Genomic DNA, 24,987 nt, shown 5'->3' on the forward strand with positions numbered 1-24,987 from the left:
ATATATATATATATATATATTGATTTAATACATGATTTTAAAGCGAGGATGTCATTATTCTTGTTTTCCCACATAATGTTAGAAATTAGAATGAACTTTTTTGCTCCAAAATAGTCATAAAATATATATATATATATATATATATATATATATATATATATATATATATATATATATATATATATATATATATATATATATATATATATATATATATATATATATATATATATATATATATATTTTATGACTATTTTGGAGCAAAAAAGTTCATTCTAATTTCTAACATTATGTGGGAAAACAAGAATAATGACATCCTCGCTTTAAAATCATGTATTAAATCAATTCTCAGCTCTTTTGGCTTTTTGCCCCCTTTTTTCCCTACTTGGAACGATATACGTAATTGCAAATTTCTGTTCCTCTCATGGAAATCGGCCACTTTTGTGGGGCAGTTTTGGAAAATTGCCAGGGTCTCTTGGTGAAATGTCAGCTGGCTTAGAAGCTGACCACACATCTGCCAACACAAAAGTGAAAGCATAGGAGCCCGGAGGAGATTCCTCAGTGGAATTCTTTTATTGTCCTCCATGCCTTCCATCAGAGACATTTTAACTACATTACTTCCTCGGGCCATGTGTGCCGATGGCAACCTGAGTGTACTACTTTTGTCGGTGATGTGCTAATACACAGATTAGCGATATCACTGGATATTGCAAACAAGAGGGGGAGACAGGCTTAGAGTAAGCGAACGCTGACTTCCTGTTAAAATCACAGTATTAACACACTAAACACCCCCTCGGGTCTGCTCAAGACAGAGGTCTCTGGGAAGTTTAACCGTTTTTTTCCAGTTTTTATCAGCACTGGGATTACATTTCTGGCCTGGATTTGCCAACCTTTTGATTTAAGATAGTCATATTTATTTATGTCACAGAGGAAATTATAAGCGCAGATGTATGGCATGAATTCTTCAAGTATGTAAACTCTCTCAGAGCAGCATGGCATTTCGAGGGAAAAAGAGAATTGTTAATGATATGCAAGTGAATAATCACACTGCAGATTTTATGAAGCAGATCTTGGCTGTTGCACAAACCTGCACAAGGTTCCACCCCTCCAACGATTCAGCGATGATTGAAGTCACTGATGGACACACACCTCCAAAGATCATCAAATGTTTCGGACCGTAGCAGATTGCATCAAAGAAGGCCCGCAATCCCTTTGCATTGTCACACTGAAGAAAGAGAAAAGGAGGGGAAAAGGAAAATGAAGTCAGAAAAGTTTCTAAATATACTGTACATAGAATAGCAATGTCAATCATAGTGACATCAGCAGGCTCTTAATTAATTCACTTAAAAGCAGGTTTCAATCTTGAGAGCTTTTTCTTGATATATATATTCCTCAAGTACAACCCTATATTGCACAACCAAAAATCCAATGCATGTTTCTTCCATAACATGATGTAATGGAAGAGTGTAAATGGAGGATAGAAAACATGGACATCGAATTTCTGAATGTGAAAACATGGTCTGATGTACAGGAGAGCCCTACTGCTGCGGCACTATGCGCCTATTTCATATCACTATGGCAACGCTCTTGGCTCTGTAGATGTGCTGAAGGAAAGAAAAGATGTAGCAGGGCTATTGATTGTGATGTGAGCCCCTAACTGTTTTATCTTTGATTTTCTGATGTTGGTAATGATATTTCAGCCCCTAGTAAACACTTCCGAAGGTCAATTAACAGCAGTCAGCTTGACCTGACTCAATCCTGGTCATAACCAGAAATGTCTCAACACTACACACAGTGGCCCGGTCAAGAATTTCCTCTTGCCTTTTCACCTTGCTTGCTAAAGCGCCTACTTGTCTTGTTTTAACCAAAGAACATATTTTGTTTTAAGATTCAGGCCTGGTTTCACAGACAGGGGTTAAATTAAGCCAAGGTTAGGCTTTAGGATTAGGACGTTTCAGTAGTTTTTATAAACTCGCCTTAGATAAAAACATAACTGGTGTGCATCTTGAGACAAAACAATGGAACTGACATATTTTAAGATATGTCAGTGCAAGTTGCTTTCACTTAACCCTTGTATGGTGTTCGGGTCTGTTGGACCAGTTTTCATTTTTTATCAAAAGAAAAATGATCCGATTCATTATTTTTTCAAACTGAGACTCATTGGCCTTGGCTCATTTTCTGTGAGGAATATATATCAGAACACATTTTCAATGACCACACACTGTACACCCCCCCTACACATTTATATTACACACAGGATGTTCGGGTCCACTGGACCCGGGGCTAATAAAAGTGTGGAAATTGTAGGTCCTGTGTACCTTTACCCTGTCCTTCTCCTGTCAGGGCCTGCTGTTAGGGTGTGTATGTTCATGTATATGGTTTATGAGGACACAAATGTGTATAATGACATGGGTATTACAATGTAAACATGGTTTATGACGACATCTGTGTCCTCATACTAAAACATACTAAATGGTGTTTTTTGAAATTCAAAAAATGCCAAAAGCTTTCTGTGATTGGTAGGTTTAGGGATAGGGTTAGTGTAGGGGGATAGATTATACAATTTGTACATTAGAAAATCCATTATGCCTATGGAGAGTAACCATACACCACATATCCAAGTGAGTGTGTGTGTGTGTGTGTGTGTGTGTGTGTGTGTGTGTGTGTGTGTGTGTGTGTGTGTGTGTGTGTGTGTGTGTGTGTGTGTGTGTGTGTGTGTGTGTGTGTGTGTGCGCGTGCGTGTGAGAGAGAGATTGTGTGTAAGTGTGAGAGAGTGCAAGAGTGAGTTTTGTTTCTACTCCTGCCGTTCCCACACGAGGTTGCAATTCTTAAATGTGATCTAATAAAGGTAAAAAGAAAATATTAACCATATATGCTGTTTATATTGCTTGTAATTGGGATGAAGTTAACATCTGTTGAGTATTTTAACATAACATTTTTGATTGTGTTGAATTAAAACCCCCAAAATGCAGCGGGTCCACCAGACCCACGAACACTGGCTGAATAACAAAAATATGAACACCACACAAGAGTTAAAACAGCACACACACACATTTTAGTTTGTCTGTGAAACCGGGGGCTAATGTATTTTTGTAGTGTGTAAATGAGTAAGCTTTGATATTTTGATAAACACTCCTTTCGTGTTCCACAGGAAAAGTCATAAAAAAGAAAAGTCTGGAGCAACATAAAGGCAGAGTTTCACAGACAGGGTTTAGATTAAGCCAGGATGAGGCCTTAGTTCCCCATGAAATTAAAAAAGCTTTTTTTTGGCTTTTAGTATGAATATGCTTGCCTTAAAGTTATCTATAAGCTAGTAGTGTACTCCAAAACAATGAAAAAATTTGCATTTAGAAGATATGAGCATTCAAAACTTACAGTCTCTCACTTCCGCAAATACGCATCAACGTTTTTTCATCAGATTTTCTGTCCAATCAAATGCTCTCTAGAATCTAAGGGTCCCGTCCCCTACATTTTAAATAGACGCTAAAGCTGTGGCTGAAATCGGTCACTTACTATTTTCTATGGTGAATGGCACATATTGCACTATATAGGGGATAGGGAACTATTCAAACAAGTGTAAATATGCTTTCCATTGGGGCAAATGAAGTCTGGTTTTTGTCTTGAGACAAAACAATGGCACTGACATATTTTAAGATAAGTCAGTGCAAGTTGCTTTCAGTTAAAACAGCTCAAACAAGCATTTTAGTCTGGGACTAGGCTTAAGCCTTGTCTGTGAAACCAGGGGAAAATGTGTAAATGACTGTTTTTTTAGTTGAAAAAAGCAACTCGATTCGACTGGCCAAATTTAGAGATGTCAGACAAACACTGTTTTTTAGTGATTGTGTAGCTTAAATCATCACAGCCCAAAGTTCTATTCAGAATCTTCTGTTCAAAAATCTGAGCTGGAACACGACCCATCAGGTTGAACAAGCATGACGCTTCTGTTTCCAGTATGCCTTTATTAGAGCATTTATGTGGTGGCTATTTCTGGCCCACAACCAATGATGATACAACAGACGTACATCTCTATTTCTGACACTCCATTGCACTTGGTAGTATTCACTAGCCAGTGAGCTTCAGCGTCAGAAATAGAAGTGTTGAAAATAGAATGTGGCGTATGAAGAGCAGGAATATGAGATGAGGCACTGCAGGGTGAGGCGATTGAAGTGATGCTGTTCATAATGCTGAATAAAACAGCAGGCTTTTAAAAGATCTCATTTGCATATTTCCTCCATATTCACTTAATTCTGGTCATCAGTAACCATGAAAACACAGGGCAAAGAGGCTTTTCTTATTGTTTAACGAAAAATTGTCTGTTCTCCAACAAGATGCGATTACAGCAGGTGTAGAAATGAAAGTTTTCAGGGGTGAAATATGATGTAATAAGTGATGAACGGGTAAGCGCCCGACCAATTAAGGACTACTGTGAAAATGAATCAGTGCAACAACATTTACCTAGACACATCATCATCAACAGTCAATTTATGCTTTATTTCAACCTACTGACCAAGACTGTTGTCTTCAAGCATACCCGTGATCATTCAGTCTGTAATGAAGCTCTAGATACAAATACCATTCCTGAACATTCGAGCTAAATGAGATGTGAGGTAATTGACCAAGAAATTGTGGTGCTCATGTGACTGAAACACATTCTGCACTGAAATCAAGGCACATTTGAATACCAACAATCACAATGTGGTTGTTTGCCTTATAAGGCGCACATCCACAATCTGCCAAGCTGGCTTTGACCATGTTGTCATGGGAACACACTCCTCACTTTGAACACTAAATGAAGGAGAAAGCAAGGCCCGTATTGATAGATATAGTATGGATTGGCTGCTAAAATCATGGGGGCTATTAATCAGTATTCAGAGGTGACGTTCAAGGGCTTAATTTTGGATCTGGCAGAGCTGGTGTCAGACTGACAGACTTCACAACAATAGGCCACCATAACTTGTAAAAACATTTTAACAACATAACAGCAGTGGATTTAGTCACTGACGGTTCTTTAAAGGAATATTCTGGATTTCAACAGAATGTACAGAAAGTGTATATCTGGAAAAAATGAAGAGACCACTGCAAAATTAGCATTTTCTCTGGATTTCTTATTTTTTTTATATATATATATATATATATATATATATATATATATATATATATATATATATATAAAATATTTAGCTTAATTTATTTTGATTTAGTTTAGTTTTTAGTTGATTTAGTCATTTTAGTACTTAAACTAAAACATCAGTTACTGCCAAAGGTGACAATTAACTTTTTTAAGTAACTTTTAAAGTTTTTCATCTAATATTTATTTTTTGTTTTATTTTTTACTTTATTCCAGTTACTAAAAACATTAACATGAACAATGCTGATGCTCATTTGAGAATCTGTTCTGTCTCGTAACAATCTCTACAAGTAAGCTGATAAAATAATTTCGACTCAAATCAAAATTTCATGTACATGTATTTATGCATTTCCTAAGTATGTGTGTATTAAGTGTGAAAAAGTACAGTCAGCTATAATTATCATTAAATAACCCCCTTTCGAAAATCCCCCTGTTTCATGTCAAGGTAAAAAAAATAAAAAAATCATACGGTCACTGTTTACGTGGGTTGTTCTGTTTAGTGCCATTTTAAGTGCTTGGGTTTAAAAATATTTTCTGTGGTTTTCTGTGTATGCCACAAATGCTGAAGCTGCAACATTCCTTTAACTATCTGGATCAATTTTGGATTTTTGTAATCAAACGATTGTCTTTGGCAGGCAGTAGCGGCTCCTGACCATAAATTCAGGTAGGGCAGATTCCGGGCCTTAGCGCTAGTTTATTGATAAACAATTTGTAAGCTTTATACCCTAATCGCTGGACAGACTTTTGGCAGAATTCTAATGTCCTTGCGTTATTCAGTCTGAGGGTGGCGCTCTGGTGATTGACAGACTTTAGTATACATGACAAACGCATAGAATGCCATCTTAGAATTGCCTCAATGTAGTATTTATTGCATCCGAATGTAGTTTTATAATATTACAAGTTGTGTAAGAATTCCAGTGAGGAAAACAAAGTCATGTCAATTCTCAACACAACAGAACTACTGTACAAAGGCTATTCACATGAGTAATGTATATTCATTTATACTTTTATTAATTTGATACGCTACTCCACATTGGAAGAACAGACATGCCAACTCGTTACTGACCTGATGAAGACACATAGCTGAAGCGGACTGATAGCGTCTTGTTCTGGAGCGAGGTTTACGTAAGGTAAAGTGAAAATAAGCGGGGCAGACAGAAATCTGCCCCAATAGCTCTCTGCATCCCAATGTGCATACTATCCCCCCTATCCGCTCTAAATAGTATTGAATATTACTAATGTCTCTATTTAGGATGGATAGTATGCATAATATTGAGATGCAGGCTATGAGAGCGCGCTGCAGTTCCATTTTTCACCAAAGATTTACATTGGAAATTCGTGGGGCGCTGTAGAGCTGGCATCCTTGATTAGTATAATACTTGCCTGCCGAATCCATGCGCTTCATTTTAATATATCCTGCTCACTTAAATAGTCTAGATAAGCTGAAAAATATTTGTTGCAGAATCCTGAACACATTCATAATTTATTATTAATTCAGTGTATATAGAGGTCTATGTTTGGATTAATAATTTGGTGGGCCTCTGCCCCACCTGCCCATACAGACGAGCCGCAGCTGGGCAGGCATCTCAACGGGAGTATGGCAGAGGGCAAGTCTGTGTTTATAGGATTGTGCCCCAAAGTCCTGTCATTCAAGCCATTAGCATGGTAACTCAGGCCAGCACAGTGACCACAAGTCTTACTGCTGTTGACACATCATCTCTCCTGTGACCGGACTCTAGACCTTCAGTAGATTAGGAGGAAAAAGCATAAAGCCAGGCTTCAAGCTCTGAAGCAACGATTATGTGTAGATTCAGGGGATGCTTACTGAACACACCAAATACATCCTCCTGGAAAAAGTTCTAGGGTACTAGTACCCTCAGGAAATACTCAGTATAACGAACTGGTTATTTATGGAAGCATTAGTAATTAGGACAACTGAATTTACATATTATATATTTGACTGCATGAACAAAACTATAAACAAACATGCTTTAGTCAGATCATTCACCAGCTTAATTTGCTCATTTGCTGTTTATATCTGATGTAGAGCAACATGCTTATGCGTTAATAGATCGCAATCTCGATTCAAACACCCACGTGTTCCTATTCCTAAATGACAATGATTCGCCTGTGTCTTTGACTTTTGACAAAGTCTCACTTGAACATTCAAATGTGCGTTGGTGCTGCCGCTGACCCAGAGAAGTTGTCATGTTTAGCTATGAAACAGCTTTACAAACAGTCTTTTCCATCACACAGTATTGTTATTTCTGTTACAAAGATTCAAATTATCACATAAGTACTGGGATAAAAGTTTATAGTCCTGATGTATAGCAAACAAATCACCTTTTGAAAGTAACTTGATGCTTCAAATAACAACTGTATCAATTACATTGTTACACCACTAGGTGGCAACAAGTTCAATTATTTATCATCATATCAGGTTTATTCAAAAACGCAAATTATTTTGTTAAAGGTGCACTATGTAACTTTTCCGTCAGCTAGAGGTCGCCTGTTCATAACAAAGGCGTTGTTTGATGACGGCAGGTTTGTCACACGCCTTGCGAGCAGCGGGACTTTTATTATGCCACAGTCGTCAGCGGGACTTTTATTATGCCACAGTCGTCGGGGCCATTTCCGCTTTTCCGGTCATGAGTATGATGTAACGCAGCTCTGTTTATCATATTAGATATATCTGAGTGTGTTGAAAATTATGTTATGACGTTACTCTGTGCGTTCGCTCGGCGGCTGCTATGACACTTGTTGCACACTGCAGTAGGGCTCTGCAATTAATCACAAAACAATCGCGATTTGAGCACATGCGATTTCTAAACCGCATAAGGCTGCGATTTTATTTATTTATTTATATTTTAATTCAGAATACTACAACGTTCTTTTGCGCACGTTTATTACCCAATCAGAGCTCACTCAGCGGCAGCACACCGCAGTTATCTCACTGCAGCGGACACAGCATGAGAAATATGGTGGTGAGTGAATTAGGCTATTAATGAATGATATGCACCATGCGTTCTGAACTTTTATAAGCCATAAGTTCCTGTACGAACTGAACAGACCGATTATCAGCGCAACATGGCTGAAGCCCGGTTTATTAGTGGAGCGCGAATCAACGTAGCATACTTTCACCATCGCGCTCCAAAAGGGTGATGAGATTTGCGCGAGCCGTTCCTATCATGCTATAGTAAAAAAAATGACAAAAATTTTTTGTTAGTTTGACTTATGCAACAGTAAGTAAGCAACGGTTTCACGCAGACACAGCATGTAGTGCAGGTTTCTTTACAGAAAGAAGTAAGAGTTTGTACAACCTTTACAAGCGAAGGCTGAGGGAAATTAGTCTATGAATTAAAGTAGGAATGAATTCTATTAATGTATCTCTGAAGGGAAATGACTGCCTTGAGAAAAGAGTTGAAGTCATTTTCTTTTCTTCTTCCCTCCGTGTACAGTGTTTTATAAACTCAGCACTGCTTTGTTTTCTGAGGTTACTGGGGAAACAGATCTATTTCTCTTGTTCTAAAAGGCGCCACCTACTGACAGAGGATGGATCTACATTTTCATTCAGCTTGTATTCGGTTTTTGTTTGTGAAACTCAGACCTCATTGTTATTTGCTGTAGTAATTTTTTTGCAAGCTAATACCAATAAGCTAATATTCAAACCATAGGCTGTACCAAAACTACACCCTTGAATAATTCGTTTTTATATTGCCACTAATGCCAAAGCAAATTTTTGAAAACTAACTGGAAATATTTATTTCATATAAAAAAAAATGTATACCACCCACTTGCATGATGAATAATTGATTTAAGATTTCCACATTTCACAATGAATATAATTCCAAAGACATATATAAACATATATAACATATATAAATTATATTCAGAACTGTAATGCGGTCAAAAATAATCTGTAAACAAATTTTAGAAGGCACTGTATTTATTTGCTTTTAATGAAACAAATGTTACTAGTGAACAATAACATAAAAACACATTTACTACGCCACGACCACAGAACAATGGAGCCGTATATAAGTTTAACGGTTTTGAAGTTTATTGATTGTTAGGTCTGGAATGTAGGTTAGTTAACCTTAATTTTATGTTGTCTGTTTTAAAGACAGTTTATTACAGTTGTGTTTATCAAGCTATTAAAACTATTGTTAATGTTATTTCATTGTGAAATGTTATGTTATGCACTAGGGTTGTGCCGATGGACGATGTGATGGTTGACTGACATCATGATGGAGCGCCACCATCGTGATGCCACGCCCCCCATTGCGAGTCTTGTTGTGAGTGCGACGCACACTAATCCTCTTCTATAGTTAAACTAAAAACTTTGCAGGGGTTGCTCTGTAAATTAAATTGAGAATATAACTAATGCATATATTCTATTTTAAATACTGTACTCTTTGCCAGATATAGCCTACATTTTGAAATAATAAACGAGGCTCAAACATCAATTTCATAAGCATGCGTGTTTATTTCAGCACTTCCGTCAGTGAAACAACACACCACAGCCTGTAAAACATTTCAACGATTATCAGTAATTAATGGTAACCTAAAGAATATAAGAAAATTAAATATTAGTTTAAAAAAATTGTTTAATTTCCCCTCAAAGATACGTCATATACCGCTCTGCGTGAGATGAAACACGAGCTGTAGACACCTTCTCACATATCTTCGTCTTCATGTGTTCTCCTGATGTTGCAAAGCAACACTTGTTGTAAAAGTTCTGAAGAGCGCATTTTATCTCCCACAGGGTCAAGACATTTAAGCTATGTTTGATTATTCACTGCCAGAGAAAACGAAAGTAAAATGGTCTGTGTGTGTGAAATGCGCCATTCAAATAAACTTGACGCGCCTTACCAAGTCTAGTAACAAGCACAAACTGTGTTAAATAAAATGAAGTAAAAAGGTAGCCTATTCGTCCTACAGTGTTTTTCTCCTTTCCCACAGTAAAGGACGTGAATGGGTATAATAGACTTAATTATAAAACAAACGAAAGGAAGAAACGTTTATATTTCCCTGCGAAAATGGGTGCGACGCGAGTGAAGATTTGAGAAAAGAAACGAGATGTGCATGTGGGATAAAATGGATTAACGTTAGGCCTATTGTTAAAATTCACGGAAATCGCAAAACAGAATAAAAAAGCTGACAAATCTTAAATTGGGCTCAGCCTACCTCTCTCATTCGGCATGAATCCATTCATGGCTGCGAATTTATTTCCTTTGTAAACAAATCTTTGTGCTTCACTCGGTATTATTCACGTAAAACAGCATTAACATACAAAACACTGGGTTAGTAACGAAATTATAGTTTTGAAGTAGAAAATAGTATTAATGTAAAGAGATATATTAAAATAAAAAGTGCACAACTCTTCTTAAGTGGAAGGAAGCTACTTTTTTCCCTCACGTGCAACCTAGCGCGGATGAGTCATTATTTGAGTTATTAAAATAACTAAATTATATCGTTTTTAAGTTGAAAATAGTATTTATGTAAAGAGATAGTAAAATACAGATATAGTAAATTATATATTTGTATTAATAAAAAAAAACGACGATATCATCGTCCATCACAATGTTTTACTGTAAACATTGTCATCTGCCAATTTAGGAGACATCGCCCAACCCTATTATGCACTTACACTGGCATGTTTGAAAAAGCAAAAACAATTTCCAAAATCGCAAATAAAATGATGTTTTATAAACAAGGTTCGGGAGAAGCACGTTCAGATAATTGACACAGGTGGAGAGCACTCAGCTAATCAACAATAGAGGTATATAGTATACACGCAGCAGTCCTACCTCCGTTTGTTGACAGTTATCAGCACCCCTTCCACCACCCCTTCGCCACAACTTTTAACTCTAAAACCACTTACATATACAGGGGGTACTCTCGGTTCGGCCTAATTCCGAGTTCGAACTCCTCCCCCCGGACAGCACGCCAAATACGCATTGAATTACTCTCTATAAATGATATGTAAGTGCAAACTCGTGAAATCACAAATGCAATATTCATTAAAAAAAAATTGCAATATGATTATTCCGTCCATATTTCACAGCCCTATACTGCAGTAAGAGTAAAGTGTTTCTGCAAAATAAAACCGGAAACCGAGGATAACGCAGATATGACGCCATCAACAGGCGACTCCCTCACACGTCCCGGTTCCTTGGTTAAAATAGCAATTTTCTCACGATTTACAAAAAGTTGGAAACATTTGGGATATTGTAAGTACTCAACTGAACAAAATATAAAAACACTGGCCTAGTGGTTTTTGGATATTTTACTGAAAAAATGTTACATAGTGCACCTTTAATGAAACAGCTGAAGTGTATATGAGTGAGTTATTGAATTATTCATTCAAACTATTTTTTAATAAATTAATTTAACAACAACAATTTGCAACGAGAATCATGTTAGAATCGTGATCTCTGTTAGAAACAAAAAATCGTGATTCTCAATTTATCAAGAATCATATAGCTCTAATCTGATGGGGGGGAAAATAAATAGAAGAGGACACATAAATTTGCAATTGCAGAAGCAAATGACTCGGAAAGGACAGTCGGCTAAGGATTATTAATGAAACTATTTCCTCTGACATCTTCAGCATCATAAAATGGCCACCCGAGGTATTGTGGCAACAACAAGGGATAATCACGGCAAGCTAACCATGATGAAACGGCTTGTTAACAGTGGCAACGGCAGCAGCTGCACCTGTCGCCAGTCTATGGCAAATTACTGCACCCAAGTATGCAACCTGAAGACTTCAGGACTGAGAGAGAGAGAGAGAGAGAGAGAGAGAGAGAGAGAGAGAGAGAGAGAGAGATAAAGGGAGAGAGCAAATGAGGAGCAGAATGTCTCATGGAGTCTGCTCCTTCTAAAGAGGCTTAATGACACGCACAAAAAAATGACCAAAAGTGCATACGCATACAACTGAAGGAAGAAGAAATCAATCAGAAAACAGTTTTGTCATCTTCCATTCAATAGCCTGCGCGCCGATGACGGCCCACATTCGATTTTCTTTCTACAATCACTGACCCTTTCTCCCTGATTCTACCCGGTAACGGCCTTTCATTGGCCTGTCATCTTATCAATGGTCATGGAATACTTCTCATGTTATGGAGTTCAATTTTTTTACTCCCAGCTTTTCTATTGTAAATAAAGCCACTTTCTGGAATAAACGTCTGAGGTTTGACGTTCATAGGTTAATGTTTTACACAAATACATGAATCTTGTGGTAAGGGCTGCTGAAACAGGGTTTGAAGAAAATATCAAATTTTTCATTTTGCATTATGGAATTATTTTACAAAGTAAGTGGAACAACAGTCAACTTTATGTAAGGCCATTTTCCAACCACAAACAAGCGATGCGGAATGTGCCAGCACAAGCATTCAGCATCTCTCAGGTGATTATTATAAAGATTGTATTTTGTGTGAAGACTGAAGAGTGATTTAAGCATGTATGTAAATGATAGCTAATAAAACTAACAAATGACATTTATTGCTCCATAAAATGTTTTATTTCTGTAAAAACCTCGCCATAAATACTGTATTTGTGATTGGTCAGTGGAATTTACTGTGTATGAAATCCCTCACTTGTTTACTCTTTACTATATTGTGAGTGCCACACCATGCACTATATAGGGGATATGAAGTGATAAACTGGGACACTGCTATTATGAAGGAAAATAAATAGCCTACATGACAAACAAGATCTAAATGCATAAAGCATTTAACAGTACTGCATGTGTTACGCCAATAAAATGCAGGTTTTATTATTGAAATACCACAACATAAACATACCAGTGCATATGTTTATTAGAATCTAATTTTCTTAGATTTGTGTGACGATTGCATAATGGAAAGAACCTTGCAGATGGATCAGGTAAAATGTGAAAATGTGCACACAGGATGTGTTTTTGCATTCAAAAACTGACACACAATCTTTAAAATGCAGCATTCATTGCATAGGATCAGGATGCTGTAAAAACTATGAGATACGATAAGAACTTACTCCAGTTGCACTCCAATCTACAAAAGTACTCAATTTATCGGTCAAGTACTCAAGCAAAAAAAAAAAAAAGTTTAAATGCACACACACACATCCATCCATCTATTGAGTGTGCCGTTTTTCTATATATAAAGTCTTTGGAGCTACATAAATAAAGAGCAACATAAGAGAATATTAAATGAATATGTTGATGTGCACCGCTTAATATCATAATCACAGTCCTAAAAGTGATTATCCGAGAATGCCAAGCCTCTCCAAAATCTTTCCCCTTTCTATTTGTCTTTAAAGGTCCTGTTCTTCGTGATCCCATTTTTCAAACTTTAGTTAGTCTGTAATGTTGCTGTTAGAGCCTATATAATACCTGTAAAATTATAAAGCTCAAAGTTCAATGCCAAGCGAGATATTTTATTTAACAGAAGTTCCCTTTCAAAGCCTACATCGAATGGCAGGTTTGGACTACATCCCTGTACATCCTGCTTTAATGACGTCAGTAGAACAGTTTGTTGACTAACCTCCGCCCACAAGAATACGCAAAAAAGGGGGCGTGGTCTTGTTGCTCTCCCTCGTGGAGAAGAGGAAGTGTTGCATTCGTTTGCGTTTGTCGCCATGTCGTCCAGACGCTGTTATTTTCATTCCGTAGTCAAATCACCTTTGTTTGGCCTTCAGGGGCTGTAGTTTGAGCGCGTTCATCTCCCCGTTATGGTAAGAGGCGTGACCTTTCCGGGCAACGTGTGTAAGCTGCTGTCGAATCACAACACGGGAGCCGCTGGCTCAGTCAGAACTCGTTACGTGTTTCTGAAGGAGGGACTTCATAGAATAAGGAAATCATCAAGCCGTTTTGAGGACAGTGAAAACAGCGGTATACAGATAAGTAAATTGTGTGAAAAATACTGTTTTTTTACACGTGAAACATGAACACGTTATATTGCACACTGTAAACACAATCAAAGCTTCAAAAAAACAGGAAAAACGGGACCTTTAAGAAACGACGCCCTAAGACCTTTTCAAACTCTCAGCATTGCACATCAAGAGTTAAGCAGGAGAAATCAAATCAATGCTGCCATTATGTCCAATTTCATTGTTTAAAAGCATACAGCGGGAAGAGATCAGCATGGCAGTCGTGCAGATGCTGACAGTTATGCACCCTCCAAAGCAGGAACCGGTCTAATCCCAGCCGCCAACACCGTCATCACCCAAATCAAACTACTGCCAAGACGTCTATCTTACAAAGACTTCTAAAACAGGAAACATGGTTCAAATGGATGCAATTTCAAAATAAGGCTATTATTCACTGCACTGCTATTATGGATTCTTTGTTCATAGAGAACGTGCAGTTTATCCTTGATGTTTATCGTAAAATAAGGCTATATGGTTTAGTCCATTCTATCAACTCCTTAAGAGTCCTAAATTACCTTATGTCTGGGTGCAGCAAGTACAGTAGTGAGATCAAAGGGCCTACAATGAGGGTCATGTACGCTGTTCCTGTCCAAAACCCAAGGGCTTTATCTCCCATCGCATCTAGAGCACACAGGCATGAGGGCAAAAACAGCCCTGTGCATTTGTTCCCCTTCACCGGGCTCAGGGATCCATCGAGCTCCACTCACGCGCATAAATCCACCTCGATTTTTAAGACCCCAAGACAAGTGGCTTGGGCATTTGGACATTTGTGACAGTAAACCAGCACCATTGCTTGCTGTGGGAATTTTTGCTTGAGATGTTCACACCTTTGTGTCACATTAAAACTGAACCAAGTAAAATTGGATTTGTAATATTTGTGCACACTGGAGTAGCTGAGAGGGCGCATTGATTGACCAATACCAAGAGCACACCACAAGACCAAAGCTAGTCATCCAGTGTATATTACATTTTTTTTGTCATGTTGGTAAACTGCACAACTAATCAAAGACTAGGGACAGATTTACTAAACAAGGTAAATTAGCGCGAGAGCGCAATCCCATAAAAGCGCAGATGGAAGTGGAAAGTTCTGCACGTTATCTACTGATGACACCCAAATTAAAGAACACAGAAGCAGCCGGATTATTTCCATAATGACCAAAGCAATCAACCAAGAAGAGTGCAAATTAGCGTCTGGTTTAAGACATGCTTTTAATGGCGCAAAACCAGTAAATTGACTAGCCGCAACCCTTAGTAAATTGGGTTGGGTGATTCCAGTAAAGTCTCCTCCCATAAATTTTGCATCTGAAAGGGAAACTCCTACAAATGCATATGCAATAAGGTCAACAAAAATAACTGCGTCCACGCCTTTTCAGCACTAATTCACAGCGTGTCTTTAGTAAATCCCTTGGCTTTTGGAGTTTTTTCTCCAAAAAAGAGTTTGCGCTGGCGCAAAATCTCGTTCAGGATGGCAGTAAATATAAATGGGGAGTAAATCTGGCCCTAGATGTGTAAAGCTATGGTCTAGAAATTGGTTAAAGTCGGGTGCGATTTATACATTTATAAAGTCCTTTAAGATTGTTCCTTGTCAGACTGTACGAACATGATCCCCACTGTAAGCCATGTCACACTGTAAGATCTCAGTTGTCATTAATGTCAGACGCATGCAAGGAAACACATTCAGAGTTTTATATCATCATTCAATGACGCGTTCTGTGACAGTGAGCTACGGTGGCCCAGTAGTGCACAACACAACTAAATTTAAAAAGCATATATAAGTTCACAACACAACAGAATGAAGCCACAACACATCGAAAAATCCACAACACATCGAAAAATCCACAACACAACGAAATCACTTGGGGTTACTTGACTGTAACCCTGTTCCCTGATAAAGCGGAACGAGATGCTGCATAAGCTTATGCAAATGGGAATGTCTTTGACATAACCAGCTGTGAAAATAGTGTGAAAACACGTCAATGAAATTGACCCGGAGGTATTTATAGCCTCGGCCGGTGACGTCATAGGCGCACCTGCTGCACGAGGCTATAAATAGATGAGCTTCCGCTGGAGCAAACCAGATCTTCTTTGTTTGAAGACCAGTCCTGAAGCATCATCAGCACGGCCTAGCAATGCAGCATCTCGTTCCGCTTTATCAGGGAACAGGGTTACAGTCAAGTAACCCCAAGTGTTCCCTTTCAAAAGCTACACTCAATGCTGCATAAGCTTATGCAAATGGGAACGAGAATACCCACGCCGCCGTGCTTGATGGTGCCTGGACCCCTTACGGTTGTGTAGGTGTGCACAAGAACGCAAGAAGCCTCAGGCATTAGCCTGTGATGTCGACTCAAGGACATGAGAGCCCAGAGTGGCATGAGCATCCAAGCTATAAAGTCTTAAGAATGTGTGCGGAGAGGACCAACCTGCCGCATCACAAACACTTTGTAAGGGAGCACCCCTTGCTAACGCAGTAGAAGAAGCGACTCCCCTGGTGGAGTGAGCCCTTAATCCTATAGGCGAAGCTTGACCGCGCACCTCATAGGCAAGAGCAGTAGCATCCCTGACCCAATGTGACATTGTTTGATGGTGGCAGAACCTCTGTTACGGCCCCCATGGCAAACAAACAGTTGCTCTGACTTACGCCACTGGCTAGTGCGGTGGACGTAGGCCTGAAGAGCATGGACTGGACACAGTCTATGAAGTTTCTCCTGATCCGGCGTTGTGAACGGCAGAGGGCAGAAGGTTTCAAGAGTGACAGGATGTACAGTCGACAAAGGAACCTAAGGCAGGTAGTCAGGGCGGGGATGCAAAATCACTTTCACCAAACCTGGGGCAAAGTCTAAGCAGATTGGCGATATTGACAGAGCCTGCATGTCCCCAATTCTTCAGAGAAGTTATAGCCATAAGAAAAACCATCTTTAGAGTCAGAAGTTCGTCATACGCTGATTCTAGAGGTTCAAAGGGGGTCTCAACCAGACCCTCGAGGGCTAAAACTAAGTCCCATGAAGGGATCTTGGCTCTTAATGGAGGCCACAACTGCCTGGCACAACAAAGTGAGCAGGCAGAAGATGCCTCCCAAGCGGCACCCCATCCACCAGGGCGTGGCAAGCCAAAAGAGCGGCCACATAAACCCTGAGAGTGGAGGGGCAAGCTAATGTTTCAAAGGGGGTCTCAACCAGACCCTCGAAGACTAAAGCTAAGTCCCATGAAGGGATCTTGGTTCTAACAGGTGGCCTCAACCGCCTACCCCACGAATGAAGCGAGCGAGTAGAGGACACCCGAGCGGCACCCCATCCACCAAGGCGTGGCAAACCGAAAGAGCGGCCACATGAACCCTGAGAGTGGAGGGGCAGGTGCCTGATGACAACTTTTCTTGCAGAAAATCCAGAACTGAAGTTACCTGGCAGTTGACTGAATCTACATTGTGTCGTACACCACCTTTCAAAGACACCCCATTTATTAGCATAAACTTCCGAGTGGAGGAAGCTCTAGCACTTAGAATGGTCTCAATAACTGCAGGCGAAAGCCCCGTGTCCCTCAGTTGGTGCCCTTCAGGGGCCAAACATGAAGGTTCCACAGGTCGGGCCTGGAATGGAATATCGTGCCCTCTGCCTGAGACAGAAGGTCCCTCCTCGCCGGAATCGCCCAAGGCGAGCCGTTGAGGAGAGACACTATCTCCGAGAACCAAACCCTGTTCGACCAACGCAGCGCTATTGATAAGAAGCAAGACCCTTGTTGGCGAACCCCGGCTAGAACTCCCAGGAGCAGAGCGACTGGAAGGAGGGCATACAGACACATTTTGGGCCATGTATGAACCATCACATCCAGACCCAGCGGGAGAGAGAAAAGACAGAGACAGAGAGAAGCAGGGACATTGCGCTGTCTGAGAAGAGGCGAAGAGGTCCACTCCCTGTGGTCAGCTCTGTACTGGTGATTATATACAAGATATTTAGCTGTACTGTCCACCCGCACTAGGACATGACAGCCCCTCAATTGGGGGAGAAAGTATTTCAGGGCCAGAAATACAGCCGTCAACTCGAGGCAGTTGATGTGCCAACTGAGTTGATGACCCTCCCATTCCCGTTGGGCTGGACGACCACTTAAGGCCGCACCCCAGCCCGTCAGGGAAGCGTCCGTCGTTAGCAACTTGCGACGACAAGGTACGCCTAGAGTGGGACCCAAGGCAAAAACCGGGGTCTGAACCACATAGTTAGTGTACGAAGCCACATGGCGCGCCACTTTATTTGCCTGAGGATTGGCCCTAAGTCCTCTGGCTTTGAGCCACAACTGAAACGGTCTTATGTGCAACAACCCCAAAGGGAAACCCGTGGATGCTGATGCCATTAGACCTAACACTCTGGTGCTGATGATCAGTAAGATCTTGGTCTAGCCTGACTTTGCTCAGGGAATACTGAATGGTCTTGATTCAAGCGGGAAACCATTGTGCCCACCTTGTGACCAAAAACCGAACAAACCCTAGATAAGTCGTTCTCTGGGCAGGAGAAAGAACACTTTTCTTGGTGTTGAGTCTCAACCCTAGAGAAACTAGATGAGCCAACACACTGTGTTGAAGCACCATCTCATGTGATTGTGCTAATTTTAGCAATCGCCTTTGTAATTCAAAATTTGAATGCCCCGGAATCCCAATGGAGCCGGTAATACATCCATACATTTTGTTTATGTGCGGTTACAAGGCTAGCCAAATGGAAGACCCGAAATTGGTAAGCTTTTGCCCCCAAGAGCGAACCTCAGGAACTTCCTGTGTTGTGGCAGACTTTTTATGCGAATACATGCGTCCTTCGGATCAATCGTGCCGAATCCAATCACAATGTTGAATATGCGACACGACCGCCTTCACTGTAACATCTTGACCTTGAGTACTTTAACTGCTTCACGGTTTAAGACTCGAAGATCTGAGATTAGACACCCCCCCCCCCCCACCCTACTGGGGACCAGGAAGTAACTGCTGTCACTTGTGACAGTACAAACGCCAACTCCGCCTTCACGGAAGTGGAGACCACGCCGTTCAAACAAGGAGGATGACAAATAAATTAGTTTACTAATTTTTACTGTGCTTAACACCCATGCAGAAACGCCTGGCAGAAGTTCACACGCTGCCTGAGACTCTGAGAGTGACAATTTTAACACTTCCTGTTGAGGGGATGTTAGACGTTCTATGTCCTGGATGATAGCAGGATTTAAACACTGAACGTCTAACATTTCACTGGAAACCACTGCCCCCCCGAATCACCAGAGGCGGCGGGGATGGAGTAGTTTTGAGGATAACGGGGTGGGGCGAGCAAATGTTTGACACGCCCTGTCCCGTGGGGGCAGACTGGGCACCAGACCACCGGACTTCTTATATTGACGAAGTCTGCCCTGGGAGGTTGTTGAGGATGACGAGCCGGTCTCCAGTCTTTACGAGGGAGAGCGCGACTCGCCACAATCTGCTTATTACCCCCTTAAATCTTGAAGGACTGAAGAGAGGTTTTGTGGCTGATAGCCCCTCCCCTTGAGTGCATTGAGGAAGAAACTGAGTGAACACTTCATGTTTTTTCCACTCCTTTAAATCTGGCCACTACAGAGTTAACTGAGTCACCAAATGAACCACTCAAATCCTTCAGAAGGTCAGCCTGATATGCTTGCAAGACAGCCATAGTGTGCAGCGCAGCACCAGCCTGTCCCTTTATATTTATTATTCTTATATAAATCATATACAATATATATTCCATATAAAATAATATATTATATATATATATTCCATATAAAATAATATACAATATATAATTCATATATAGGCTATAAGCTTTGCCCATGACAGCCGACGTTTATTTTCTACATGGCTTTATGGGGAGGTTTGTCTCTTTAATGAAAATGCAGACCCAGGCGAGAGATAGCTCGTGAGCGTTTCCCACCTGGGGTATTCTCACATATCCACGCGATTTCGCACCCATGATAGTCGAAAATGTCGACGTCAAGGGTACAAAAACACGTGAAGTAAATGTTTTTTTTTTTTTTTTCTAGACAGAAACCTCAAGCTCACTGCGTTCGGGGATCTCTCATTCACGGTACCAGACTGCCCTGGCCACCGCGCGAACAACCACCTCGATAAATTCCTCGTATGGATTCACTATCATGTGAGGAACGATCGCAGGCGGCTGCTCGAGGTCCGCGGACCCAGAGATTCATCATCATTCCCCGCGCGAGCCGAAGAAACGCCGGAGCGCGCTTCGGGATCACGCGGGGAAACATGCATTTGTTGAGCGAGCAAGCGAAAGGGACGGACCCGTCTCTTGCTCGTCAACAAACCCATTCGAGAGCTCCGAAAACTGGTGCGGACTGAAAGTAGCCCAGACGAGCATAAAGCATTCTAACTGTAAAGGCTTGCAATGCTCGCACTCGTCTGACTCAATGCAGCGACCGCATACTCTTCCCCAAACACACACAGCAATAAACGTGTGCATCCAGTTCTGTTATTTGAAAGAGAACATGGATATACAGCGTTTTACTCTGCTGACTTGTTTCCAACTGATCAGATTTAACTAGAACTCTTTCCACATATGTTTCTTTGTAACAGAGATGAGAAAGAGAGAGAAATCTGCACACTGCCATGTTGAAAACTAACTCCTAACAAAGATCTCGAGTTGAGTCTTGAAAGAGAGAGAGAATTTTTTTTTTTTTTCAGAGACTTTGTAACACACCATAACACAGAGTTGGTCTGAAAACAAAAAGACCTGGTTTGCTCCAGCGGAAGCTCATCTATTTATAGCCTCGTGCAGCAGGTGCGCCTATGACGTCACCGGCCGAGGCTATAAATACCTCCGGGTCAATTTCATTGACGTGTTTTCACACTATTTTCACAGCTGGTTATGTCAAAGACATTCCCATTTGCATAAGCTTATGCAGCATTGAGTGTAGCTTTTGAAAGGGAACAAGCCACAACACAACGAAAAATCCACAACTCCACGGAAATGCTCCCGACCACTAGGGGACTCTTGGAGTGCGGTAAAGTTAGTTTTCCTTGCATTGTTCTATAGATTCGCCAATCTTACAAATATTTAAACACTATGATCAGTTTTAAGTGTGCAGTTGTATATCGACATGAAATATAAATTCAAAATCATCTACGTGCATTATAGCTGCATATTTATACTCGTGAACGCTTTTACCCGCTGCCACGGCGCTAAGGGAGCGTCTGCCAATTCCACCAAGTTGAAACATAATTTGTATGAATTAAATTAACTAATACATTTTTTTATTTTTTATTATTCCAATGTTGTGTTGTGCATTATTAAGTCAGTTTTACCAATACAATCAAGCTGTGGAATTTTAACATGTCTGTTTTTAAATGTTAAAAGCAATTTTAATTCATACAAATTATACGTTTCAACCAATTTGTGGAATTGGCAGACGTTCGTTGTGTTGTGGCTTGTTTCCGTTGTGTTGTGGCTTGTTTCCGTTGTGTTGTAGCTTGATTTCTTTGTGTTGTGGCCTGTTTTCGTTGTGTTGTGAACTTATGTTTGCTTTTTAAATTTCGTTGTGTTGTGCACTACTGGGCCACCGTAGTGAGCTGCATTACACGCGGGACTGAAATGGTGGCTACAAAGAAATCTCTAGCGCTTATTTTGGTCATAGTTTGTCTTGAAAAACAAAGACAATTTGACAGTTGTCGTAGGAGAAGTCACACTGCAGGATTGTGCGCCAAATCTTCTGACATTGCCAGAACTTCGTCTGAGATAAAATTTGATAGCAGCAGTCATTAATCGGCTGCCGATGAACATGTCAAACTAACGATCAAAGACTTCAGATTTTAGCCTACACTCTAAAAAAAAAAGGTTCTATATGGCACCAAAAATAGTTCTTGGCTCGTAATCATAGGGGAACCTTTTTTAGTGCTATATAGCACCATTTTTGGTGCTTCAGTGGTTCTTCAGCGGTTCTTCAGAGGTTCTTCACCGGTTCTTCAGTGGTTCTTCAGCGGTTCTTCAGAGGTTCTTCACCGGTTCTTCAGAGGTTCTTCACCGGTTCTTTGACTAAGGTGCTATATAGCACCTCTGAAGAACCAAAATTGGTGCTATATAGCACTAAAAAAGGTTCCCTTATGATTACGAGACCTTTTTTTTAGAGTGTAGGATCAGAGGATTCTTTACGGATTTGCTCATTTGTCTCAGACGGCCAAATTGTGGCCAAAATCGCACAGTACACCCGGCTTAATATGATGTCCAAGATAAATAAGAATGTCTAAGATAAAGAAAACAACAGTTTAAAACACGTGCCAAAAACATGTTAGTTTCTAATGGTTTTGTTAAAATTCCATGCCATTTTCAAGAAAAAGTTTAAATTTAATGACTCAAATCATTCAACTTTATGTCATGTGGTGTAACCCTCAGGAAAAATGAATAACATATTTCCTCATATCTTAAATACATGTGAGTGTACACATCTTTATCACCATTTATTAAAATATTTTTTCAAGGTAAAAAGTATTGTTCAGACAAATATCTTCAATTATTAAATTCATAAAAATCATTACATTTTGGGAGGAGTTGCACCCCTTGCCATTTTACAACTTACACTAACCTTGCCAAAAAGTTCAAATATATTCTGATATTTTAAAACATTTAATTATTGACCTTTGTCTTTTTCTCTGCATGTTGGCAAAAACCTGATGCTACCGAGTGAATCAGACACCACACATGTAATGTAGCAGCTTAAGCACTAACATGACACACTTGTGAACTTTGGTGGTAAATAGTAGTGCTTGAGGGGGCTGAGCCAAGACTAGTGTTGAATAACTGCCTCGCTTTTCCAGAAGACTGGGAACTAAACATCTCCGGATCAGCCCAGATTGGTCATGAACTGTAAAAGCCATATTGTTTTGAGTGCACTGAACCATTATTAGTGGTTTGCACTTGTCAGGGGGCCTTATATGGCACAAATCTTATACAACGACTTGGTTAAGGGATGAAAAATGGGAAAATACATAAAAAATATTCCACAATCCATCACCTCTGAGGAAGCTGTGCTCAATGTTGTGTTGAGCAAGAGAGAATCATCAAGCAGTGTTAATTTTGACAGCAAATTTTGATTTAGTTTTAGTCATAGTCTTTTGACTAAAATGCCATTTACTTTTAGTCATATTTTAGTCACCTGAATTTGAAGTTTTAGTCTAGTTTCAGTCGACTAAATATCATAAGAGTTTAGTCGACTAAATCTACAGTAGATTTAGTCGACTACAATCTAATGAGTTTAGTTAAATTGTAATGTATTAATTGAGCATTTAAGCATTACATAACCGACTGTTTTGACATAATTGTGTTTTTGACCATTCACATGCAAAAATACATGAAAAAAGCTAAATTAACTTTTTTTGTTTGTTTTTTTAAAAACATCTAATTATTTTTATAATTGTGTATTTCTGTTTTAGTTAATATTTTAGGTTAAGCTAAAGCTTCAAATAAGTTTAAGTTTATTTATTTTTTTAATTTCAGTTAACATTTATTTCACTTCAAGTAATGAGGATTTTTTTATGTTTTAATTAACTATTATAACCCTGATACTTTATTGAATAATGTGTAAAATACTGTTCTTAGTCTTTCCTCCTGACTATGAATCAAATGGGGTTGAAATTAAATACAGTTTATTGTGTAACCAAAAACGTATATATAATGCGTGACTTTTAAGCTCGAAATACACATTGACTCTTATTTTGAAATGTATGTGCCTTACTATTGCAGTTGCAGGCTGCTCATTCAAGTTCAGATGAGGGAGATAAAATATGCATTGTTACAACAGTCTAAAACACATGACTATATAAACATCGTAAAGTAAACATTGTCATTATTCATCAGCATTAGGTCATAAACAATTACCAGGCATAAATGTGCGCTATTCATTGATTGAACCTGCTCTGAACCTCCCGCATTTTCCCGCGGTTAGATCAGCACGTTACAATTCAAATGTGTGCATATTACACAGGACATCAGTACTGACTGATATCTTCCCTAAACATCCCTCCCTTACATTTTCGTCTCGTTTTTATTCATTGACGAAAATAACAGTAGGTTTTCGACATAGTTTTTGTCATCCAAAACTGTTTTTTATTTAGTTATCGTCTCGTTTTCGTCAGTGAAAAAGGGTCGTTGGCGAATAATTTAAATGAACACTAGCATCAAGCAAGTTACATCGCTGTGACATCGAGATATTTTCAGACTCAAAGATTTTCAAAGGTTCCCCACCTGAAGATGAACGACACTGTATACAAACAAACTGTAAGGAGAGCTATTAGTATACTGTTATGAAGAAGGCTTAAAACAATATATCTTTGTAATTGGTGGAAATGTGGAAAGAGACAGAGCGAGAAGGATGGCTGTGGAAAGGAAGGCCATTATCAAGTTAATTATTTCTTGGCCTGAGGTCCTCCATTCTCCCCAGGATGTCTCCTCTGGAGAGCCAGGGAGGGGAGGCGGGGATAATTACTGCCATTTTGGATAATTGTGGTGATGTGGTGCTCGGTACAGCATCAGGCCGGGATAAAAGACCAGCCTGCGTTCGGCCCTCTACAGTTCCTCTAAGTGGAACGCCATCTAGTTCCCTTTCCCAGAAGTCCATTCTTCGCAGTACTTCCCTAAAGCAGTCCCGTGGCCTGAAAAACTGCCCTTCAGACTAAAATCTCTTCCTCTGAAGTGGTAACATATACAAACGTGATAAAATGAAATGCAGTCAGTGGATAAGTCCATGATTAATACGTTCATACATTCATTCTTTCCAGGGAAGGCGATTTCTAGAGAACATTTAAAGCTGAAGATGCCAAGAGTTGTGAACACAACTGTATTATCTTCCTAGCTGCCACAAAGAGATGCATTGCAGAGACCCTGAGTAACCCAGGACTTGTATGTTCCTCCTTGCTGACAGCTAACGTGCCGTTGATCCATTGCTCTGCTTGCGAC

General features: G+C 39.8%; 1 protein-coding gene across 1 annotated transcript in view; it reads right to left on the reverse strand.

The window, feature by feature from the left end:
- Positions 1 to 24,987, reverse strand: part of gabbr2 (gamma-aminobutyric acid (GABA) B receptor, 2) — a gene marked incomplete at its 5' end in the record, with an annotated part of 280,013 nt that overhangs the window by 193,092 nt on the left and 61,934 nt on the right. The window contains one exon of the mRNA XM_079830006.1: positions 1,088 to 1,225. Coding sequence (XP_079686132.1) covers positions 1,088 to 1,225 — 138 coding nt within the window. The remainder of the gene's footprint in view (positions 1 to 1,087; positions 1,226 to 24,987) is intronic.

Source organism: Gobio gobio (assembly GCF_949357685.1).
Source record: "Gobio gobio genome assembly, chromosome: 11".
NCBI lineage: Eukaryota > Metazoa > Chordata > Actinopteri > Cypriniformes > Gobionidae > Gobio > Gobio gobio.